The following is a 17,877-nucleotide window of genomic DNA, read 5'->3' as shown; positions in this document are numbered from 1 at the left end:
GCCTAGAAAGCCTGGATGTGAGCCAACCCCTGGAACCATCAAAACCAGGTAGAAACGTGAAGTGCACAAGGAAGGCAAGAAAATTCTGTACATGCTTAGAAAATTGCTGTCATGTATTTCGGTTTTTATGGTTAAAAATCATGCACATGAGATGTTAAAAATCAGTATATGACTTGATTGAAGAGTGGATAAAAACATATACATGCCTTAGATTAGTTTGATACGAAAACAAATCGATATGAGGACGCGACCTGGAGGAGACGAAGTTCTTTTCTTTCTTTCTTGCAACTCGATTTTCTCTCTTAATTCCTCACGGTTTTCTCACGATTTTTACACTGAAGTTCCTCTGATTTTCTCTCAGATTTTCGGTGAAGAGGAGGGGGAGGGAATGATTAGATGAAAGATGGGAATTTGCAAGATAAAAGGAAGAATAAATCTTACTATCTATGAGTTTGTTAAGAGATTGATATCAAAAGATTTTTGGGGTGGATGAGGGTGCATTTGGTCGATTTTATGGTCTAGGATCAATGGAGGAATATTGTTTAATTAATTAATTGATGGTGATTAAAGTAGTGAGAACATCTACCTAGAAAAAGATTAAGAGAAAGATATAAGAAATGAATTGCCAACTAATAAAATCTTTCAAACTTAAAGGAGGGCCGATTTTTATCATAACAAAATGAGGTGGGATAATGCTTAATTAATAATTATCGGGGAATTAAAAAGGTGAGGGATTTATCTCAAAAAAATAGATAAGGAAAGAATCAAGTGAAGTGGTTGTCAAGTATTGTTAAATCAATTAAGGAGGGAAATGTTGCTAGATTAATATGGTAAAATTATTGCTTAAATATTAATTAGTGGTAAATAAAAGTTAGGAATTTATCTATCATGAAATGGATAGGGAAAGATATCAAATAAATGGGTTGATAACTATTTTTAAATTAATTAAAGGTGATGGCCGAAAATTTTGATAAAGGGGAGGGAAAATATTTCTTAAATATTGAATTTTAAATCTTTAGTGTTTTATCTACCCATTAAATATTTTAGTGAATTAAAAAATTGATTACTGAACTTTATTTACTACTTATCTCAAATTATTCAAATAATTCCTTAAACATTCTTTTACATTAAATTAACTTATTATTTATCTTAAATGAATTCTAGGAATGTTTTTTTAATATTAAATTCTATCTCAATACTCCAACTCCAGTCCGGCCTCACTTATTTAGCTGAAAAGGTAACAATTAAACCATTGCATAAAATAATTAAATTTAAAGAAAGGGATTTAAATACTCATGTAATTTAAATCATTTTAATTTAAATACTAGAATTATGCATGGTATATACATAATCAAATTTACGGGTTCTACAACATATTTCTTTCCTGATTTATATTTGTTAAGACACATATATTTCTCATTTCTTTCATTTATTGTCAGAGTATCATACTCATGATAATATATGTCATTAAAACTCAACAAATTTTTTTTGATTGTGGTGAATACAAATCATCATTTATCAGAAATTTTGTACCATTAAGTAACAAAAAATGTACTTTACCACAACCTTTAATCAAATCTAAATAAAATATTTTACATTTCTATTCCACCAATATATTGGTTATAATACATATAATAATTATATAATAAAACATTTTCATATGAGTACATGAAAAATAAAGTATTTTATATTTCTATTCTACTATATATTGATTATTGTCAGAGAAATCATTCAGAAAATATGCTGCATCAAAATGAGTTGAATCACTCAAACGGTCACTGTGTTCAGTGAAATTGGTTTTTTTTTTCCCTTTTAATTGATTCTTTATTGAGCTTACAAAGGTGCTCAGGGGCTCGAAAAATACGAGACCAATGACCTGAATTGACACATCTAAAATAGGGGTGTCAATCGGGTGGGTTGGGTCGGGTTTCGGGTCAACCCGCGAAATATTTTTTATATTTTTTCAACCCGAACCCAACCCGAAGCAACCCGAAAACCCTCAACCCGAACACGAACCCTTATAACCCGACTCAACCCGTCTAACCCGCTTAACTCGAATTTTATTAATTTTTTTTTAAATTTTTTAAAAAAAATTAATGAAAAAAATTCAAAAAAATAAAAAATAATAATAATATTTTAATTTACACACATAATAACAAAATTTTCGATTTAAATTTGAAAGTTTAATCGTAGAAAATTAAAAGTATATTTACTAAATCAAATAAAAAATTGTTAAAAAATAAAAATATGCAAAATAAATATTAAATGATGAAAATTTATCATATAAATATACAATAAATTTTGTTCAAACATACGATATATAAAAATATAGGTAATATTTTCAAAAAAAAAGTTCGCGGGTCAACCCGCGACCCAACGCGACCCAACCCGAAACCCGCCTAATATGACACTAACCCGAATCCACCCAACCCAAACCCAATCCGAACCAGAAAAACCCCAACCCGAACCTGATTTTTCGTGTTGGGTCGTGTCGGGTTGACGGATTGTGTCGCATTTTGACACCCCTAATCTAAAACAAGAACTTTCAAATCATTTTGGATAATTTTCATTAGCACTCATGTTCTCTACTTACAACATTTACTTCTGTAAATTTTGTTGATTCAGTGGTCGAGATTGATTATTTCTCATTAACAACTCGTTGTTCTTTTCCGTCACAAGAAGACATGCGATAAATTTAGAATTTCTCGCAAATCCACGCACTATATATTGTTGTATAGCTAAATTTGATACGTGAAAAGTGAAAATGTTTTTTCAAGCATTCTGATTTCGTAACTTCATGTCCACAAAATTTTAATTGCGAGATTATTCAATACATTGCCGAGTTGTAATAACTGACTTTCTTAAAATCTTGGAATATTAACGAATTACATTCATCACGGGCAGTCGGAATTATAACTTCTCTTATATGTTCAAATCTTTCCTTTAATCCTTTCTATAAATCCATATGATCTTTTTCAATGAGATATTCACATTTTAATCCTTCATCAAGATGTCGAAGCAAAATTATCCTAACTTTTGCTTTTTCTTGTGATGATGAGATATCATTTTTTAATGGTTTCATTTATACCAAATGATTCAAGGTGCATTTCTACATCGAGAGTCTATGACATGTAATTTTTACCCGTAATGTCGAGCGCAACGAATTCGACCTTTGCCAAATTTGATATGGTGGTACTAGAAAAATAACAATTCATTTTATTAATTAAGTTCTAAATCTATTAAGATGACAATACAAAGTAACAGATAAAAATAAAGAAAAAACACGAGACAGATATTCTTTGATAAAGACAAGATTAGTGCGTATAATAACCAAAATAATTATACAAAATAACCTTGAAAGAACCATCTTCTTCTTCGAAAATTGATGAAGAAGAATGTTGGGTGCAATAATTGTCCCTGCTTGGTAGAGCGATCGAACCGTGGTGCTTGAGTTGTTGTGCGGTTTAAAAGATTTGAGTTGCACCATTACCATTAGTTATAGCTATTGGTAAAGCGGTAAGCACTCGGTCCTACAATTGGTATAAGAGCCAAGGTCACGGGTTCGATTCCCATTGATTGCAAGGAGTGTAATTATTGGGAGGGAGATTGTTGGGTGCAATAATTGTCCCTGCTTGGTAGAGCGATCGAACCGTGATGCTTGAGTTGTTGTTCGGTTTAAAAGATTTGAGTTGCACCATTACCACTAGTTATAGCTATTGGTAAAGCGGTAAGCACTCGGTCATACAAAGAATTTTTAGGGAGGAAGAGTAAGTTTGGAGTGATTGAACGTGTTTGTAAAATCATATTTATAAGGTAAAAACAAGCCGTTTATACCGTTTACAAAATCTTAAAAAAATAAATGTATGTATATGCATAATTTTATGTTAATAGTATGATGTATATAATGTTAATAATGAAATAATTATGTATATCACATCACATTATTATAATGAGATGTCGGTGACTCATTTTATATAATACTGTGATGTTATTCAAATATATATATATATATATATAATTATTATATAACATAATAAAAATATATAAACTGTGAAATAATCACATTACGTTATTTTAATGAGGTGTTATAGATTTTTTTTATATAATAACATGATATTATTAAAATATATATATATATATATACAATAAATAAACAGTAACACAATAAAAATATATAAACAATGTAATAATATAATCACATCACGTTATTATAATGAGGTGTCATAAACTTCTTATATATAATAACATGATGTTATATATTAAATATATATACAATAAAAATAAATAAACAGTAAACTAAATATTCTCACTTTTGAATATTTTTTTAACTTTTTTCTTGTGTTTTGGAGCTTGATAAAATATGGAGAAGCTTCGAGTATCGTAAAGATAACGAATTAAAAATAAAAATTTACAATAAAAAATAAAAACATAGACTCACAAAGTATATTAAATTACATATTTTATAAAATAAATTTTCCACTCAATTGTGTATTTTCTTCTAAAATAATTACATGTACATTATTATACTAATTTTCGATATTTGCTGCTCTTGAACTTAAATAAAATTTTCTATGAAATTAAATATGATTAATATATTTATATCTAAAAGACAGGCTCTCTCTACGTCAGGCATTGGAAGTTGAAACCTGTTTTGTCTTGAAATTCTTCCTACCTCGTCGCATTCTTTTCTTGTGTTTTTCTACTATTTGTCTTACCATTTCTTATTTTTACGTAGATCTGAAAACCCTCAATCTTAGTGTCAAAAAGACAACCTCAAATCTTTGTTTCTTGTCTCCGCAATCAAATTTGAGTTCAACCGAGTCAATCAGATGGCCGGCCGTTACGATCCTAATCCTTTTGATGAGGAAGAAGTTAATCCATTCTCTGTAAGTTCTCTGCATAAACACTTCCACTATATTGTTTGTAAAACGAAAATGTTTCCTTTTTAATTGCTGGACTGAGGAGTTTGAGTTTGAAGAGGGTTTTTTTTTATAAAGTTGAGTGTTTGGTTGTGATGAGTTGACTATTGTTTTGGTGGGTTTGGTTCTGTTATCGGAGGTACAAGTTTGGTTGACTTTATGGCTGGAACCAATCTCTTGCCGTGTCAGTTGGAAAGGATTAGAAATTGAAGCCTGTAGCTGAATCTCCAACAGGAGATTTATGCTAGAATAAAATTTGGAAGTGGCCGGTGCCATTAGGGTTTTAATAGTGTTACTGACACGATTTTGGTGGTGCCTCATAAGCTTTCACTTGTGTGGCGGATAGTGATGTGTAGAATGAGGTGGTGGAGTGGAATATTTGGGGTGAAGCTTGAGACTTGAGTGGCCTGGGTGGCTTCGTAATTTGCATTTTCAGAAGTTGGGTTCTACTGGGAGCTTTGAGAGTTGGAAAAACTAGGAGAGGACTGGGTTGGGGAACTGCATTGAAGGCATATGTGAACATTTCACGATTTTACTGGGCTGAACATTTTGCAAGTTGAATTTTAGTTAATCTATCAAGTTTCGTCCAAATTTTTTATGTCAAACTTAATCAGAAGAGAGAACTACCTGATAGTTATTGATATTAATGTGAGCGCCTGACCGGGCAGCTTTGTGATTCTGATGTGAGCTTACATAGATCTTACTTTAATCTCTTTGATATGTGTAGGTCAGTTTTATTAATGGAGTAGAATTGGAAAGCCTCTATTTTGTTGGTAGTGTTCATGCATTTGATAATTTTGTTTTCTGAAACTAGGATGGAGGGGCTAGAGGAAAAGGAACGAGTCAATCGAATTTCAGTGGTGGTGCATTTTACACGACGGTTAGTTCATCTTTATTTTGATTCCTTGTTGTTAAAGGGTCTCACACAAATTTTCTGACTTTAGATCCGTAAATTCATGACTTGAAACGAGACAATGTGTTCGATCAATTGTCAATCTAGCCCTTGCTTTTTCCGCCTTTTGCAGTCTTTTGCTAATGTTTGTCTACTTAATTTCTGCACATCGTATAACTTTAAAGATGCTCCTTTCACACTAAATTGTGTTGTTCTTTGTTTTCAGAGTTCTGGTAGTGTTCCTCCGGTGACAAATTCAAGGCTTTCACCCCTTCCTCCAGAACCTGCTGATTTCTACAATCCTACTGCCCCTGTTGATATTCCTCTTGATAGTGCTGGGGTGCAACTTTTTACTTGTTGAACATGATACCTCATTGTTTCATTGGTGGTTCTTGATACCCGAACTTTCATCTTCTAATCAAAGTAAATTTCAATTGCAGGATTTGAAGAAGAAAGAGAGAGAGCTGCAGGCAAAGGAAGCTGAATTGAAAAGGAGGGAGCAGGTTTGTAAGAAATTGAAATCAATACATTTCATCTTACTCACTGAATCTCGACAACGTTTCCAAAATGATACAATTATATGACATTGCTTGAGAATTTTATGAAAAAACCCTTTCCAAAGGGAGACAATTGTGATATTTTTATTTGAGAATTTTATGAGTTTACTGCTTTCTTGTAACCATTCAATTGGTAGTGCCGTGATTCTGGATACAATGGAAAACCAAACCATGGTAATTTCTATATTTTGCATACTTGATGAAGGAATTCAGATTTCCTACTTCTGTGTGGGAGAACAGTAACAAATTTGTTTTTGTTTTGTCAAGTAGGAAGTAAAACGGAAAGAAGAGGCTGCTGCACGGGGTAATATGTCTCTGCTCTAGTGTTATTCTTATTTCTTATTTCCTCTGCAATGCACTTTATCAACCACGAAACATACTTTGCCTTGTTTAGCTAGGAAAATAGATTTTATAGACAATATATTTTTTTACTATCATAACAAAATTGTGTTAGATACATAAATTGCAGGATGTATGTCCGATTTTACCCGACAAAATAGGAAAACAGTGAACGTGTTTTTTCTTTTGCAAGTGAAAAATTTTCTGGATGTCTGAAGTAATTTCCGGTTTCTTTACAGCTGGTATTGTTATTGAGGAGAAAAACTGGCCTCCATTTTTTCCTATTATTCACCATGATATCACAAATGAAATACCAATTCATTTACAGAAGCTGCAATATGTCGCCTTCACAACCTTTTTGGGTATGTGAAATTGCAAGTTGAAGCTTTCTTGTCTTCTTGTTATGTGCAACTATGCTATTTTAGTCCCATGATTGTTCTCTCTCAATAAAATTTGTTAATAGTAGAACTTTGTTGAGGATAGAAAGTTGGTTTGTTTTACTGAACTGGAAGCTTCTTGTCTGATAATAAGTGTAAGGAAATGATAAAGATATTTTTACCAGTATTAATTGGGTGACCATTTATGAAACGTCTGTTCTTTTTATTGCTTAAAAGTACTTAAATTTTTTTTTTCTTATATTATCGGCCATGTACATATACTACATAAAAATGCCCATTAAAATAAAATATCAACCAACTAGCATTTTGAAAGTCAAGTGAAATAATCATAAAAATGAAATCGTGAATTGTTTTACCCAACCTAAAAAGCAATAATTTGAAAAGTATAGCTCATACTAAACCTCCCAAAATCCCTCAAAAGCATAAATAAATTGTCTTAAAATCTTTAACGTAAATGATGAATCATAAATCATAAATGCGGAAAAAGTAGAAGCGCTGGTCCTCGGGTTGTGTGCACCTTCAGTCCAGTCAGATCATCCATCAAGATCTCCCTCAAACTCACCTGCATACATCACACCTAGTGAGTCTAAAGACTCAACACACCATAATCTTTATAACAAATAATACGTATAAAATCACATGCAACAGTGAAAATACTTTTACGTAAAAACAACATTTTCATGACGTGCAAACATAAACCTTAACTTTTTCCTTTTTCCTCAACATGGCATGACATAAAACCTTTTTCGTGATCATAAACATTTTCCTTTTCCTTTATTGAATTCAGATCGTTAATTGTGACTTTCCTCAAACCTCAAAAAGTCGATGGATCCATCTACATGAAACCACAGTATTGGTCGGCGGGAGACACCAACAACACTCTCGCTGATCAACGGGGCCCTGACCTATCCTCTTTCGAATAGAATACGATCGTCGGGGCTCCCTCTGGGGCCTTTTCCCATAAATGGACTCCTTCTGGGCCTTCTCCCCTCACGATATTTCCATTCTTACCTCAAACCTCGTACCTCAATAGTCACAATTACTTCACTTCCTTCAATGTTTACATTGTCATTACTTTATAAAATCATGCATGACATAACTTTTTTGTTTTTGAAACCAAGCATGAAACATGTTTTTTAAATGTCTTCCTTAAATCATAAAAATCCAATAGACATTTAAAACTCATACTTTCATCATGTAAACTTTCATAAACATTCACATCATAATATCACACAAACAGCATTTAGAGCACTGCCATAACATTTACTAATTTTTCAGTGTAAAAAAACTGTTTTACCCCTGGACGTAACATTTTACGTTTTGAATTTTTTCATGATTTCTTTGACTCTAATATGATCCAAATAATTATTTAAGCTCAAATTAAAATTCTCATAATTTTATTTAGCTTAAAACCTAGTCTTTTTAATTAATTCGTGATTAATCGTCTTGACGGCATTTTAATCCCGAAAAATCCCAAACTTTAAGATAAAATTCCTAAACTCAAAACTTAGTCTTTTTATATTATTTTAACCCTTATGAACCACGACTCGCCCCCGTGAGCCGTGTTTCGATTTATATTTGCTTTCAAAAACCCTAGACCTTCGTTTGAGTCACCAACGAGCCATGTTGGATTTCCATCGAGCCAAGCCCGAGCCACCCCGAGCCAAACCCTTCCTAACCCTTATATGGATCATACTGGACAGCTATGACTCCACTAACCAGCCCCTGGCTCGAAGCATACGCCCTGCACCCTCACATCTCTCGGCCGAGAGTCCTTGACAGCATAGGACTCTCGTTTCACGCCTTACCCTGACCAACCGAGCCAGCCCTTGGACCCACCTCCCGCGCACCCTCCTAGGACCCTTAACCCTTGACCTAGCCCGTCCCGAGCCCCCTAAACCAGACCCTGACTCCCTGCGACTAGAATAGCGCAGCACGCCTTCTCGGGTGGGAGTCCTAGAATGGCTAGGACTCCCTGACCCAACTATGACCCTGGCTAGCCCTGGTCCAAAGCCTAGACCAAGCCAAGGCCCTATGATCAAAACCGAACCCTATGATCCCTCATGACAGAAATTCGATTCCAGCTTTTGTTTGTTCGAGTTGCAGCGTGTGTGGTGTGTCTTAGGACTCTTTAAATCATGAAGAAACCACCCTTAACCCTTACCTAATCATGGCAGCCTCTAGCTGAGCAACATAAAAACATGAATTTGGGACATAAAACTATAAGTTAATGTCATGGCATGATGTAAAACGAAAATAATTCAAAAGGGATCATGTTTTTGCATGCAAACTTTAATCAAAACATTAATAGGATGTGATCGATGAGAAAAAAGAGATGTATGGCGTGCCTTAGCGTTTTATACGTACGAATTAATGTTGACGACGAAGAATGGGGCAAGACCTTAGCTTGACACTACCTTGAAAGCTTCGAAACCTCCTACACTTTGCCGTGTGTGTTGTGTGTTTTTGGGGTGAAAATTCAGAAAAAGAGGCGTGAGTTATTGTGACAAGGTGGGAGGGTTTAAACACTTTAAATACTAAATTAGGCACTAACAAGGCTTAGGCCCATTAAGCCCTCCAATTAGGTCCACTAGTGCTTGATTAGGAATTAATTAAAATATTATCATACTTTTGTTTAAATAAATTTGTGAATTTATTAGCCGGGTTGCCAAAAAGGTTCGTATTTTTGTTGAAAAATCAAAACCGATAAAATTTACGTCCCGGCGTATAAAATCACCTCAAAACCCCTTATTTTAAAAAATATGAAAAATCAACAACAATATTTTAAACAACTAAAAATAATTATTTAACAAAAACATTTTGCGTTTTTCAGCCTCGGTCTCCGTTCTTCGATCACAACTTTGATGATCCTTAAAAATACAGTTTCATGCATAATGATAATAAAGTCCTAATTAACATATAAGCGTGTATGTCACATAATCAATTAGCAATTAAAATCAATTAATTACTCATTTTTCATATTTCCGTAGATTTGCATGCAGTTGGATTACGTCGTCTTAATTTCAACCTTAAGGTTGACCAGGTTTTCTCCCAGTGTTTTTTTTTTTTTGCATTTTCCATTTTTCTTTGGTCATAAATCCTTTTTCGGTATTATTGGAGAGATTTTGGTATATTTTGCACTGGTTAGATTTATCAAATTTTATAATGTGTGATTTCTTTCTGTATCGAAAGGTTTTAAATGTCTTGAGATGTTTGAACTGCGAGATTCCTCCTTTATCTTTCCAATATGACTTATATTAATGGTCACTGGTATGATGTTGTATTGGTGGTGATAGGACTCTCCTTTTGTCTTCTATGGAATTTGATAGCTGTGACTACTGCGTGGATTAAACAGGGAGGTTTGTATTCAAGTTTTATTATTATTAATTATTGTTGTAGCAGGTTTTTGGATTCAATGTTCCTAACTTAATCTTCTGGCTTCTAGATGCAAAGATATGGTTTCTTGCCATTATCTACTTCATATCTGGGGTTCCCGGAGCTTATGTGTTATGGTATCGTCCACTCTACCGTGCTTTTAGGTACGTACATCCATTCTTTTGCAAAACCTGCATGTACGATTTTGAATTTGCATAGTTTCCTTTTGTATTTAATAACACGGGAAATACAGAAGGTTAAGGCTGCAAACATGTTCGTCATGTGACTTAAAATGATTTTATTTTGACATGTTTTTACTATTTGGGAAAATGAAATGGTGCAAATTGCAATGACTAGTATCTCATTCAATCATATAATCTTTGAAATTATCGTTCAATGAACTACAGATGTTATCAAGAATGGATGAAAAATCACTGATGTCTGTAGTTTAACTACCATCTGTGTTATATTTGCAGAAATGAAAGCGCTATGAAGTTTGGGTGGTTTTTCTTGTTTTACTTGGTAAGTTTTCTCAATTGCTTGCCATGACTTCTATCTTTCGCAACCAACTAAATGATAACTTTTTGTTTTATCCATTTATAGCTTCACATTGGTTTCTGTATCTTTGCCGCTGTTGCTCCTCCCGTAGTTTTTAGAGGAAAATCTCTGGCGTGAGTTTGCTTTCTGTTATGTATTGCTAGTTTGCTATTGTTCTATTTAATTTTTAAGTCCACTTATTAGCTTTTTCAATTTATTACCTTCAAGTTTTAATTGTGTTTGTTCAGAGGTATTCTTCCGGCTGTTGACCTCGTAGGCAAGCATATACTGGTTGGGGTAAGTTCAATCTCCAGTAGACGGTGTTTATGGATGCGATTCTATTTGTAACACTGTTATAGTTTAGTCACCTTATAAAAGATGCTTCCCTTGGTACTGACTTTTTATTTCTTTGGTTTAGATTTTCTACTTCATTGGGTTCGGATTATTTTGCCTCGAGTCAGTTCTCAGCATTTGGGTTATTCAGGTCTAACATGTTTTCTTATTCTTTTGTACTGTTGTATCGATTTTCTTGAAAATATTGAGAGAACACCATAGCATGATGTAATCTGTATTATTTACTGTTGTTGACTTCTCGTTTTTCAGCAAGTATACATGTATTTCCGAGGCAGTGGTAAAGCCGCTGAGATGAAGCGCGAAGCTGCAAGGGGCGCTCTTAGAGCTGCAATCTAACATATCCATCATGATTCCTTGAGAATCCCAGAAAATCTACTCGACTCCGCTGATTTGGGATACTGTTCTTTGCTAGCTCTTGAGGAGGAGGTTCTGCAGAGAAAATCTGTGTATGTAAAGCTTATTCAATGATGTATTGATGAGTGTTCTTTTCTTGATTTGATTTGATTTAACTTTTTTTTTTTTGGTTTTGTTTTGTGAGAAGACTAGGAATACTGTCTCGTTGTTAAAATCATTGTTGTTTGTACAATCATAGTTTGACATCTGTTCCTGATTTTGCTTCATTTTTGTCCGTATCAATTCATCGATTGGAGCCCTGAAACAAATGGATTTTTTTCTGTTTTGTTTGTAGTAATATCTGAAAAATGGTTTTATAAATTAACTATGAATCTATGATATGCATATATAAAAGTAGATTAGAAATTTTATAATGATAGAATTGACTCGAGGAATTATGAAAATTTGAAATAGAATTATGGTTGCATGGATGAACATTGATAAAGATTGCTCACTGGAACATGCAAGATTCATCTTCTATAATTTTTATGAGTATTTCCAAAAATTCTACCGAATTTTATGGGGGTGTTTGATCTCTGACTTAACCAAGAGAGAGTTGGCAACTTTCTACAAAGTATTCAAGAACCGCTGTTAATTTACATGATCGTTTAATCTGAAGTCCGTGCTTAAATTATGTGAAAGCTCCTGATAGTGTAGGAACTAACTTGCAATTACACATGATTCATAAATTAAAGGCTAGAAGAATTCCGGCTGGCGTCGACGGACCCGATTATCTTCGAGCTCCAGAACAAGCAACTATTTCTAAGTACACACCTCTTGAAAAGTAGAGTGGATGATCTCCGGCATGAGTAACTACGCCACCAGCTTCTTGAATAATGACACCGGCTGCATGATCCCATATCTTTTCCTCGTAACCTGATCGCGCAAACTTCATGAATATTTCGGCATCTCCTCTGGCTGTGGCTGCATAGTTCACCATTTAATACAAACATAATGGTTGGTTCCTGTAGTTCTTATGAACTGAGGTTTCCATGTAGACTAAACTCTGGTATTATTATGATCTATGAACCGAAAGCAAGAAACTTGAATTTATAAAGATTTTGTACAAAATTTTTAATTAGTGGAAGTTAAAGACATAGAAGCCACAACAAGAAAAGGTATAATGAAATAAGATCGATATCTGCAACAAAGGTGACAATCAAAATCTTGTGACAATCAAAGGCAAGGGAAGATCACACTGCTTCCTCACTTTGGAACTATGCTGGAAAACTGACAATGGGCTGAAAAAGCCCATTATTTTTAAAGGCCCTTTCACTTGGATGCTCTTATTGGGCTATGTAGTTTATTTTAATGGCCACGATGGATATCAATGAGCCCAATTATGATTCGATTTTCATGCCTTCGAATCTGAAAAGCGACTAGGGAATTTAAACGGAGCGACTGCACTGAATTGCCTCTTTCGAGTGGGCTTGGCGTTTAAGTGAGGCAGATTGAGTATCTTTTTGAAAAGAATGGCGGCCGGCGGCGGAGGAGTGGTGAAAGAGGTCAAATCAAAGGCTGAACTTGACAGCGCCATCGGCGGCGGAACTCCTGTGATTCTACACTTTTGGGCTTCGTGGTGCGATGCCTCCAAGCACATGGATCAAGTCTTCTCTCATCTCTCGACGGATTTCCCTCTCGCTCACTTCCTACGGGTATAAGATATATTAATGTTGTATACCGATACAGTTTTTGTCTGATTATTAACCGTGGATATATTTGAAATTAAATCTTGCCCTAATTATTTCCCCTGCATATTGAATTTAAAAATAAAGTACTATCAAGCAGTTGTTAGCTAATGATATTCTTTGGTTGTGTCGTTGAGAGCTGTTAAATCGACTTTGCTTGATTTACATTAGTTTCAAGTTCAAGTCGAAGAATTAAAAAAGAATTGTGCAGTTATGGTAAACGCAATTTTTGACGTGAGTTACTAAGATACAAGTTTTTATCCAAAGTCTGAGGAGAACAAATTCTTTTGGCCTAAATTAGGTGAAAATTCTGGAGTTGCAGGGGGTGGATTGTGGAAAGAAAAGACATCAAGATTTTTGGGTACCTATGTCTCCTGTTTCTACAGAACTACTTTTTTTCTCACTTAGAGCTATATCTATAAGATGAGAGTTAATCAACGGAGCTGAAGCTTAATATGTAACCCTGAAAGTCAGTAGAAATTGTTTATGATATGCATACCTGCACTTTAGGTTTTGTTACCCACTGACAGGCTTTGGATTCACAGTTCCAGGAATCAACAATTGACATGAGTTTACTCACTAAACAGTGCATTTTATCTTCTCCTGTGTCATCCATGCACCACACGTCCATCCATTTGCAGATATCCGACACTGCTATGGTTATACCATATACATCCCTATCAATAGTGTCACAGCCTCCATTATTTGCTTTGCAATAAAGTATTTGCCTTGCCTACTGATGAAAAAACCTCTGTGTTGTGTCATCACATTGCTTGGTCTTGATCATTGCCAGCAAACTTTCCTTCCTCATTCACCGCCTCCAAAACCTTACATCAGATGTTCAAATCCATTCATTGACTCACTCATGCATCGCCTTTCTAGTTTACAATAGTGGGGTGTTTGTGGATGTGCTGGTGGTTGTGGTTTTGGTGGAGGGGGAATTGCAAACTGAAGATAGCCTAGTGGATAGTAGACCAAGGGAGAGGGAGAGGGATAATTTCTTGTTTTTTTCTTTCCGTAGATTGAACATGAGGCGATTGTTACAATGGTGGGCCACTGAGAGAAATTGGGGGCGATACAGTATCTACTGTGTGAAAATACTCATTCTCATAACTGGAGAAGGATCAGTCCAATCATATCTTTGTAAAGTACTTAAAGTTCTGAATTATATTTGGGTACACTTGTTTAGCTACTGTTGGTTTGTATATTTCGTAGATATGTTGGTCCAAACAATGTAAAGGCTATGCACAAATTTATTCAGATTTTCTCTGTTCCCTTTCTTTTCTTTTTGGAGTTGTTAGGTATCTACAAACTGCCTGGTCCTGTTCTATTGATTGTTGATCAAACAAGAGCTATTAATTTGGTGTTCTTAATGAGAACATTGATGGAATTGAAAATTTGAGTGGTTGTCTTGTCAATCGAAGACAATTTGGAGAAGGTGCTTCATGCGCTGGAGAATTCAGAAACTCAAACAGAAATTTATTTCAAATCTAGACCTCGTTGAAGTTTGCAGCAATCCAAGTGCAAAATTTAAAGATTAAGAGTAGTAGCAAATTGGAATGCTGAGAAGAGGATACCCATTAACTTGATGGCTTCTAAGATCTGATACTAGGTTGTGTTTGTCCGCAAGAGGAGAAGGAAGCTAATATTTTTTTATGTGTAATGTAAGATGGGTTAAAGTAAAGCTTCCTGATCACTTTTGAACATTTTAGTTGGAAATGAGGCTACAATTCTGATATTTTTCTTTTTGTTTGTCCTGTTTTCTGTTAATTATTTTGTCCTTTAAGCATGTTTTGATCTTTATCGAGTTGATAATTTTTCTTAAACTATTGGCTAGTGTGCCCATTGCTGACATAATTTTATTCTGGTATTATAGGTTGAGGCCGAAGAACAACCAGAAATTTCTGAGACGTATTCTGTTTCTGCTGTCCCATATTTTGTGTTCTTTAAGGTAAAAGAAAAGGGATGTTTTATTTATTTTTTCCCTGTGTGATATTCAGTTGCCATAGATATGTTTGGATTTTTTGAGAAGTTCTTGGGAACTTCATGTGATATTTTGAAAAATATGGCCAGTCCTTCCCTGTGTGATAGTTGCCATAGATATGTTGGATGTTTTTAGTTTTTGAGAAATGTAATATTTCAAAATATGCCCAGTCCTTCAGTTATTACCTTTTCCATTTGTTTGCCGCTGCGCAATTTTTTAATTCTTGATGGAAATCACATTTTCTTGAATTCATGAACCTTTATCCATTATATTCAACTATACAACCCACTCCTGCTAAATGCACATATCTCGTTTGACACACTTTTTCTCAATGGTAACAGTTGTGAAGGCCTCCTGCTCAACTTTAATACTCTTTTAATAGATCTATTTATTTTTGTCACATTAGGGTGGCAAAGCAGTTGATACCTTAGAAGGTGCTGACCCATCGAGTTTGGCCAACAAGGTTGCAAAAGTTGCAGGCTCAATCATTCCTGGGGAACCTGCAGCTCCTGCTAGTCTTGGCATGGCTGCTGGTCCTGCTGTCCTTGAATCAGTCAAGGCTTTTGCTAAAGAAACTCATGCTTCTGAAAATGGTAGCCAATTACTTTCTGGTACAAGTGATGGCCTCAAGAAGAGGCTTCAGGAGCTTGTTGATTCTCACCCAGTCATGCTTTTCATGAAAGGAAACCCCGAGTCCCCTCAGTGTGGTTTTAGTAAAAAAGTGGTTGATATTTTGAGAAAAGAGAAGGTCGAATTTGGAAGTTTTGATATTTTAGGTGATAACAAAGTTCGCGAGGGACTGAAGAAATTTGCAAACTGGCCAACATTTCCTCAGCTTTACTGCAAGGGGGAACTAATTGGCGGAAGTGATATTGCCATTGCCATGCACGAAAGCGGTGAACTCAGGGACGTTTTTAGGGACCACGGAATTCAAATATTGGACAACAAGGTGCTCACTGGACCTGATGTAGGAAAAGGCGGCACCGTGGACCCTTCAGGTTTGAGTGCAGCTACAACTTCCCGTTTGCAGACCCTCATTGATTCAGGTCCAGTTGTGTTGTTTATGAAGGGAAAACCCGATGAACCACGTTGTGGTTTTAGCCGGAAAGTAGCAGACATCCTCAGACAGGAGAAAATTAAGTTTGAGAGTTTTGACATTCTTATGGATGATGAAGTTCATCAAGGGCTCAAAATATACTCAAACTGGTCCAGCTATCCTCAGCTATACATAAAGGGTGAACTTATAGGTGGATCAGACATATTGTTGGAGATGCAACAGAGCGGAGAGCTAAAGAAGCTTCTAGCTGAAAAAGGGATCCCATTTGGAGAGACACTCGAAGATCGTCTGAAACAGCTTGTAAATTCTTCATCTGTCATGCTCTTTATGAAAGGTACCCCGGATGCTCCAAAATGCGGCTTCAGCTCCAAGGTCGTGAACACACTTAAGGAAGAGGGAGTGGATTTTGGATCTTTCGATATTCTTAGTGATGACGAAGTGAGGCAAGGATTGAAGTCATTCTCGAACTGGCCCACTTTTCCGCAGCTATACCATAAAGGAGAGCTGATAGGAGGGTGTGATATTGTGATGGAGATGCGTAAAAATGGTGAACTGAAGGATACCTTGTCCGATTGAGTAAACGGTACGAGTCATAGACGTTTGTCTACCTTGGCGTGTTTCGTAATTTTTCGACGATGGTTGAAGCTGTAGACATGTTTATCGTGTAGTTTGACAATTTTTAGCATTTCCTTCTTAAAATGTTATAAAAGCATGGCAAGAGTATTCTGCCGTTGGTGTTTTAAATATGGTTAAAGGATCAGTTATGAACTTTGATTTTAAAAAATAGAATGGAGTAATATGGTCACTCACTGTATTTCTGGTCATTAGTCTGATTCTGTTCCAAATCAGATTTTAGTTGGACCCTTAATATTGGAATCAAAGCTGACTCGTCGGCAATGGTATTAACACCTATGGAATTTTTTAATTCATTTTCAAGAAGTATGAATTCTAAAATTTATCACTTTAGTCACATTTCTCATCAATTTTCGTACAAACGATACAATTCTATTTCTTGAATGGGGTTCTGCAGGCCAGCATAAAGTAGGCACAGAGCGAGCGAGCCCAAGGTGAAGCCCAATCTGTAAAGAAAAGGAAAACCCGATCCAAATAATATTACGCGCGCTTGAATTCAGTTTCACTTTCTTCGCAGTTTCACTTCCTGAAGCCCAAGCCCTCGACTCCGTTTACATAATTATCTTTTCTATATAAAAAAAAATCACATTTTTCATAATTCTTTTTTATAATTTTGTTTGTGTTGTGAAAAAGTAAAAATTTACGGTAAAAAGTAAAAATCTCAAACTCTCAAAATTATCAAACTACACACTTTATAATATTTTTCTCTCAACTCAATTGTTGTTTCATTCACAAATGAGTGCTCTATTTA

At 35.0% G+C, this 17,877-nt stretch overlaps 2 protein-coding genes across 2 annotated transcripts; both read left to right on the top strand.

The window, feature by feature from the left end:
* Positions 1-4,613: 4,613 nt before the first annotated feature.
* On the top strand, positions 4,614-12,029 carry LOC140804779 (secretory carrier-associated membrane protein 1-like). The gene is made up of 13 exons (XM_073160904.1): positions 4,614-4,886; positions 5,734-5,799; positions 6,038-6,151; positions 6,252-6,314; positions 6,639-6,672; positions 6,947-7,069; positions 10,402-10,464; positions 10,551-10,644; positions 10,957-11,002; positions 11,084-11,151; positions 11,266-11,314; positions 11,436-11,501; positions 11,621-12,029. The coding sequence occupies exons 1-13, from the start codon at positions 4,830-4,832 to the stop codon at positions 11,705-11,707; spliced, it is 930 nt and encodes a 309-aa protein (XP_073017005.1). The 5' UTR covers positions 4,614-4,829; the 3' UTR covers positions 11,708-12,029.
* Positions 12,030-13,147: 1,118 nt separating this feature from the next.
* Positions 13,148-17,317, top strand: LOC140804525 (monothiol glutaredoxin-S17-like). The gene is made up of 3 exons (XM_073160564.1): positions 13,148-13,419; positions 15,329-15,403; positions 15,843-17,317. Exons 1-3 carry the CDS (start codon positions 13,237-13,239, stop codon positions 17,067-17,069), a joined length of 1,485 nt encoding a protein of 494 aa, XP_073016665.1. The 5' UTR covers positions 13,148-13,236; the 3' UTR covers positions 17,070-17,317.
* The last annotated feature ends 560 nt before the right edge of the window (positions 17,318-17,877 follow it).

The sequence above is a fragment of the Primulina eburnea genome, chromosome 11 (assembly GCF_022965805.1).
Source record: "Primulina eburnea isolate SZY01 chromosome 11, ASM2296580v1, whole genome shotgun sequence".
NCBI lineage: Eukaryota > Viridiplantae > Streptophyta > Magnoliopsida > Lamiales > Gesneriaceae > Primulina > Primulina eburnea.
The sequence above is the reverse complement of the archived record's forward strand: the minus strand, read 5'-3'. Positions and strand labels throughout refer to the sequence as shown.

Excerpts from the sequence above, each read along its gene's own strand:
- LOC140804779 (XM_073160904.1), top strand. The coding sequence starts at position 4,830 with ATGGCCGGCCGTTACGATCCTAATCCTTTTGATGAGGAAGAAGTTAAT. Across the intron at positions 6,673-6,946 it reads AGAAGAGGCTGCTGCACGGG|CTGGTATTGTTATTGAGGAG; the intron begins GTAATATGTCTC and ends GTTTCTTTACAG. Across the intron at positions 11,152-11,265 it reads TTTAGAGGAAAATCTCTGGC|AGGTATTCTTCCGGCTGTTG; the intron begins GTGAGTTTGCTT and ends GTGTTTGTTCAG.
- LOC140804525 (XM_073160564.1), top strand. The coding sequence starts at position 13,237 with ATGGCGGCCGGCGGCGGAGGAGTGGTGAAAGAGGTCAAATCAAAGGCT. Across the intron at positions 13,420-15,328 it reads CTCTCGCTCACTTCCTACGG|GTTGAGGCCGAAGAACAACC; the intron begins GTATAAGATATA and ends CTGGTATTATAG. Across the intron at positions 15,404-15,842 it reads CATATTTTGTGTTCTTTAAG|GGTGGCAAAGCAGTTGATAC; the intron begins GTAAAAGAAAAG and ends TTGTCACATTAG.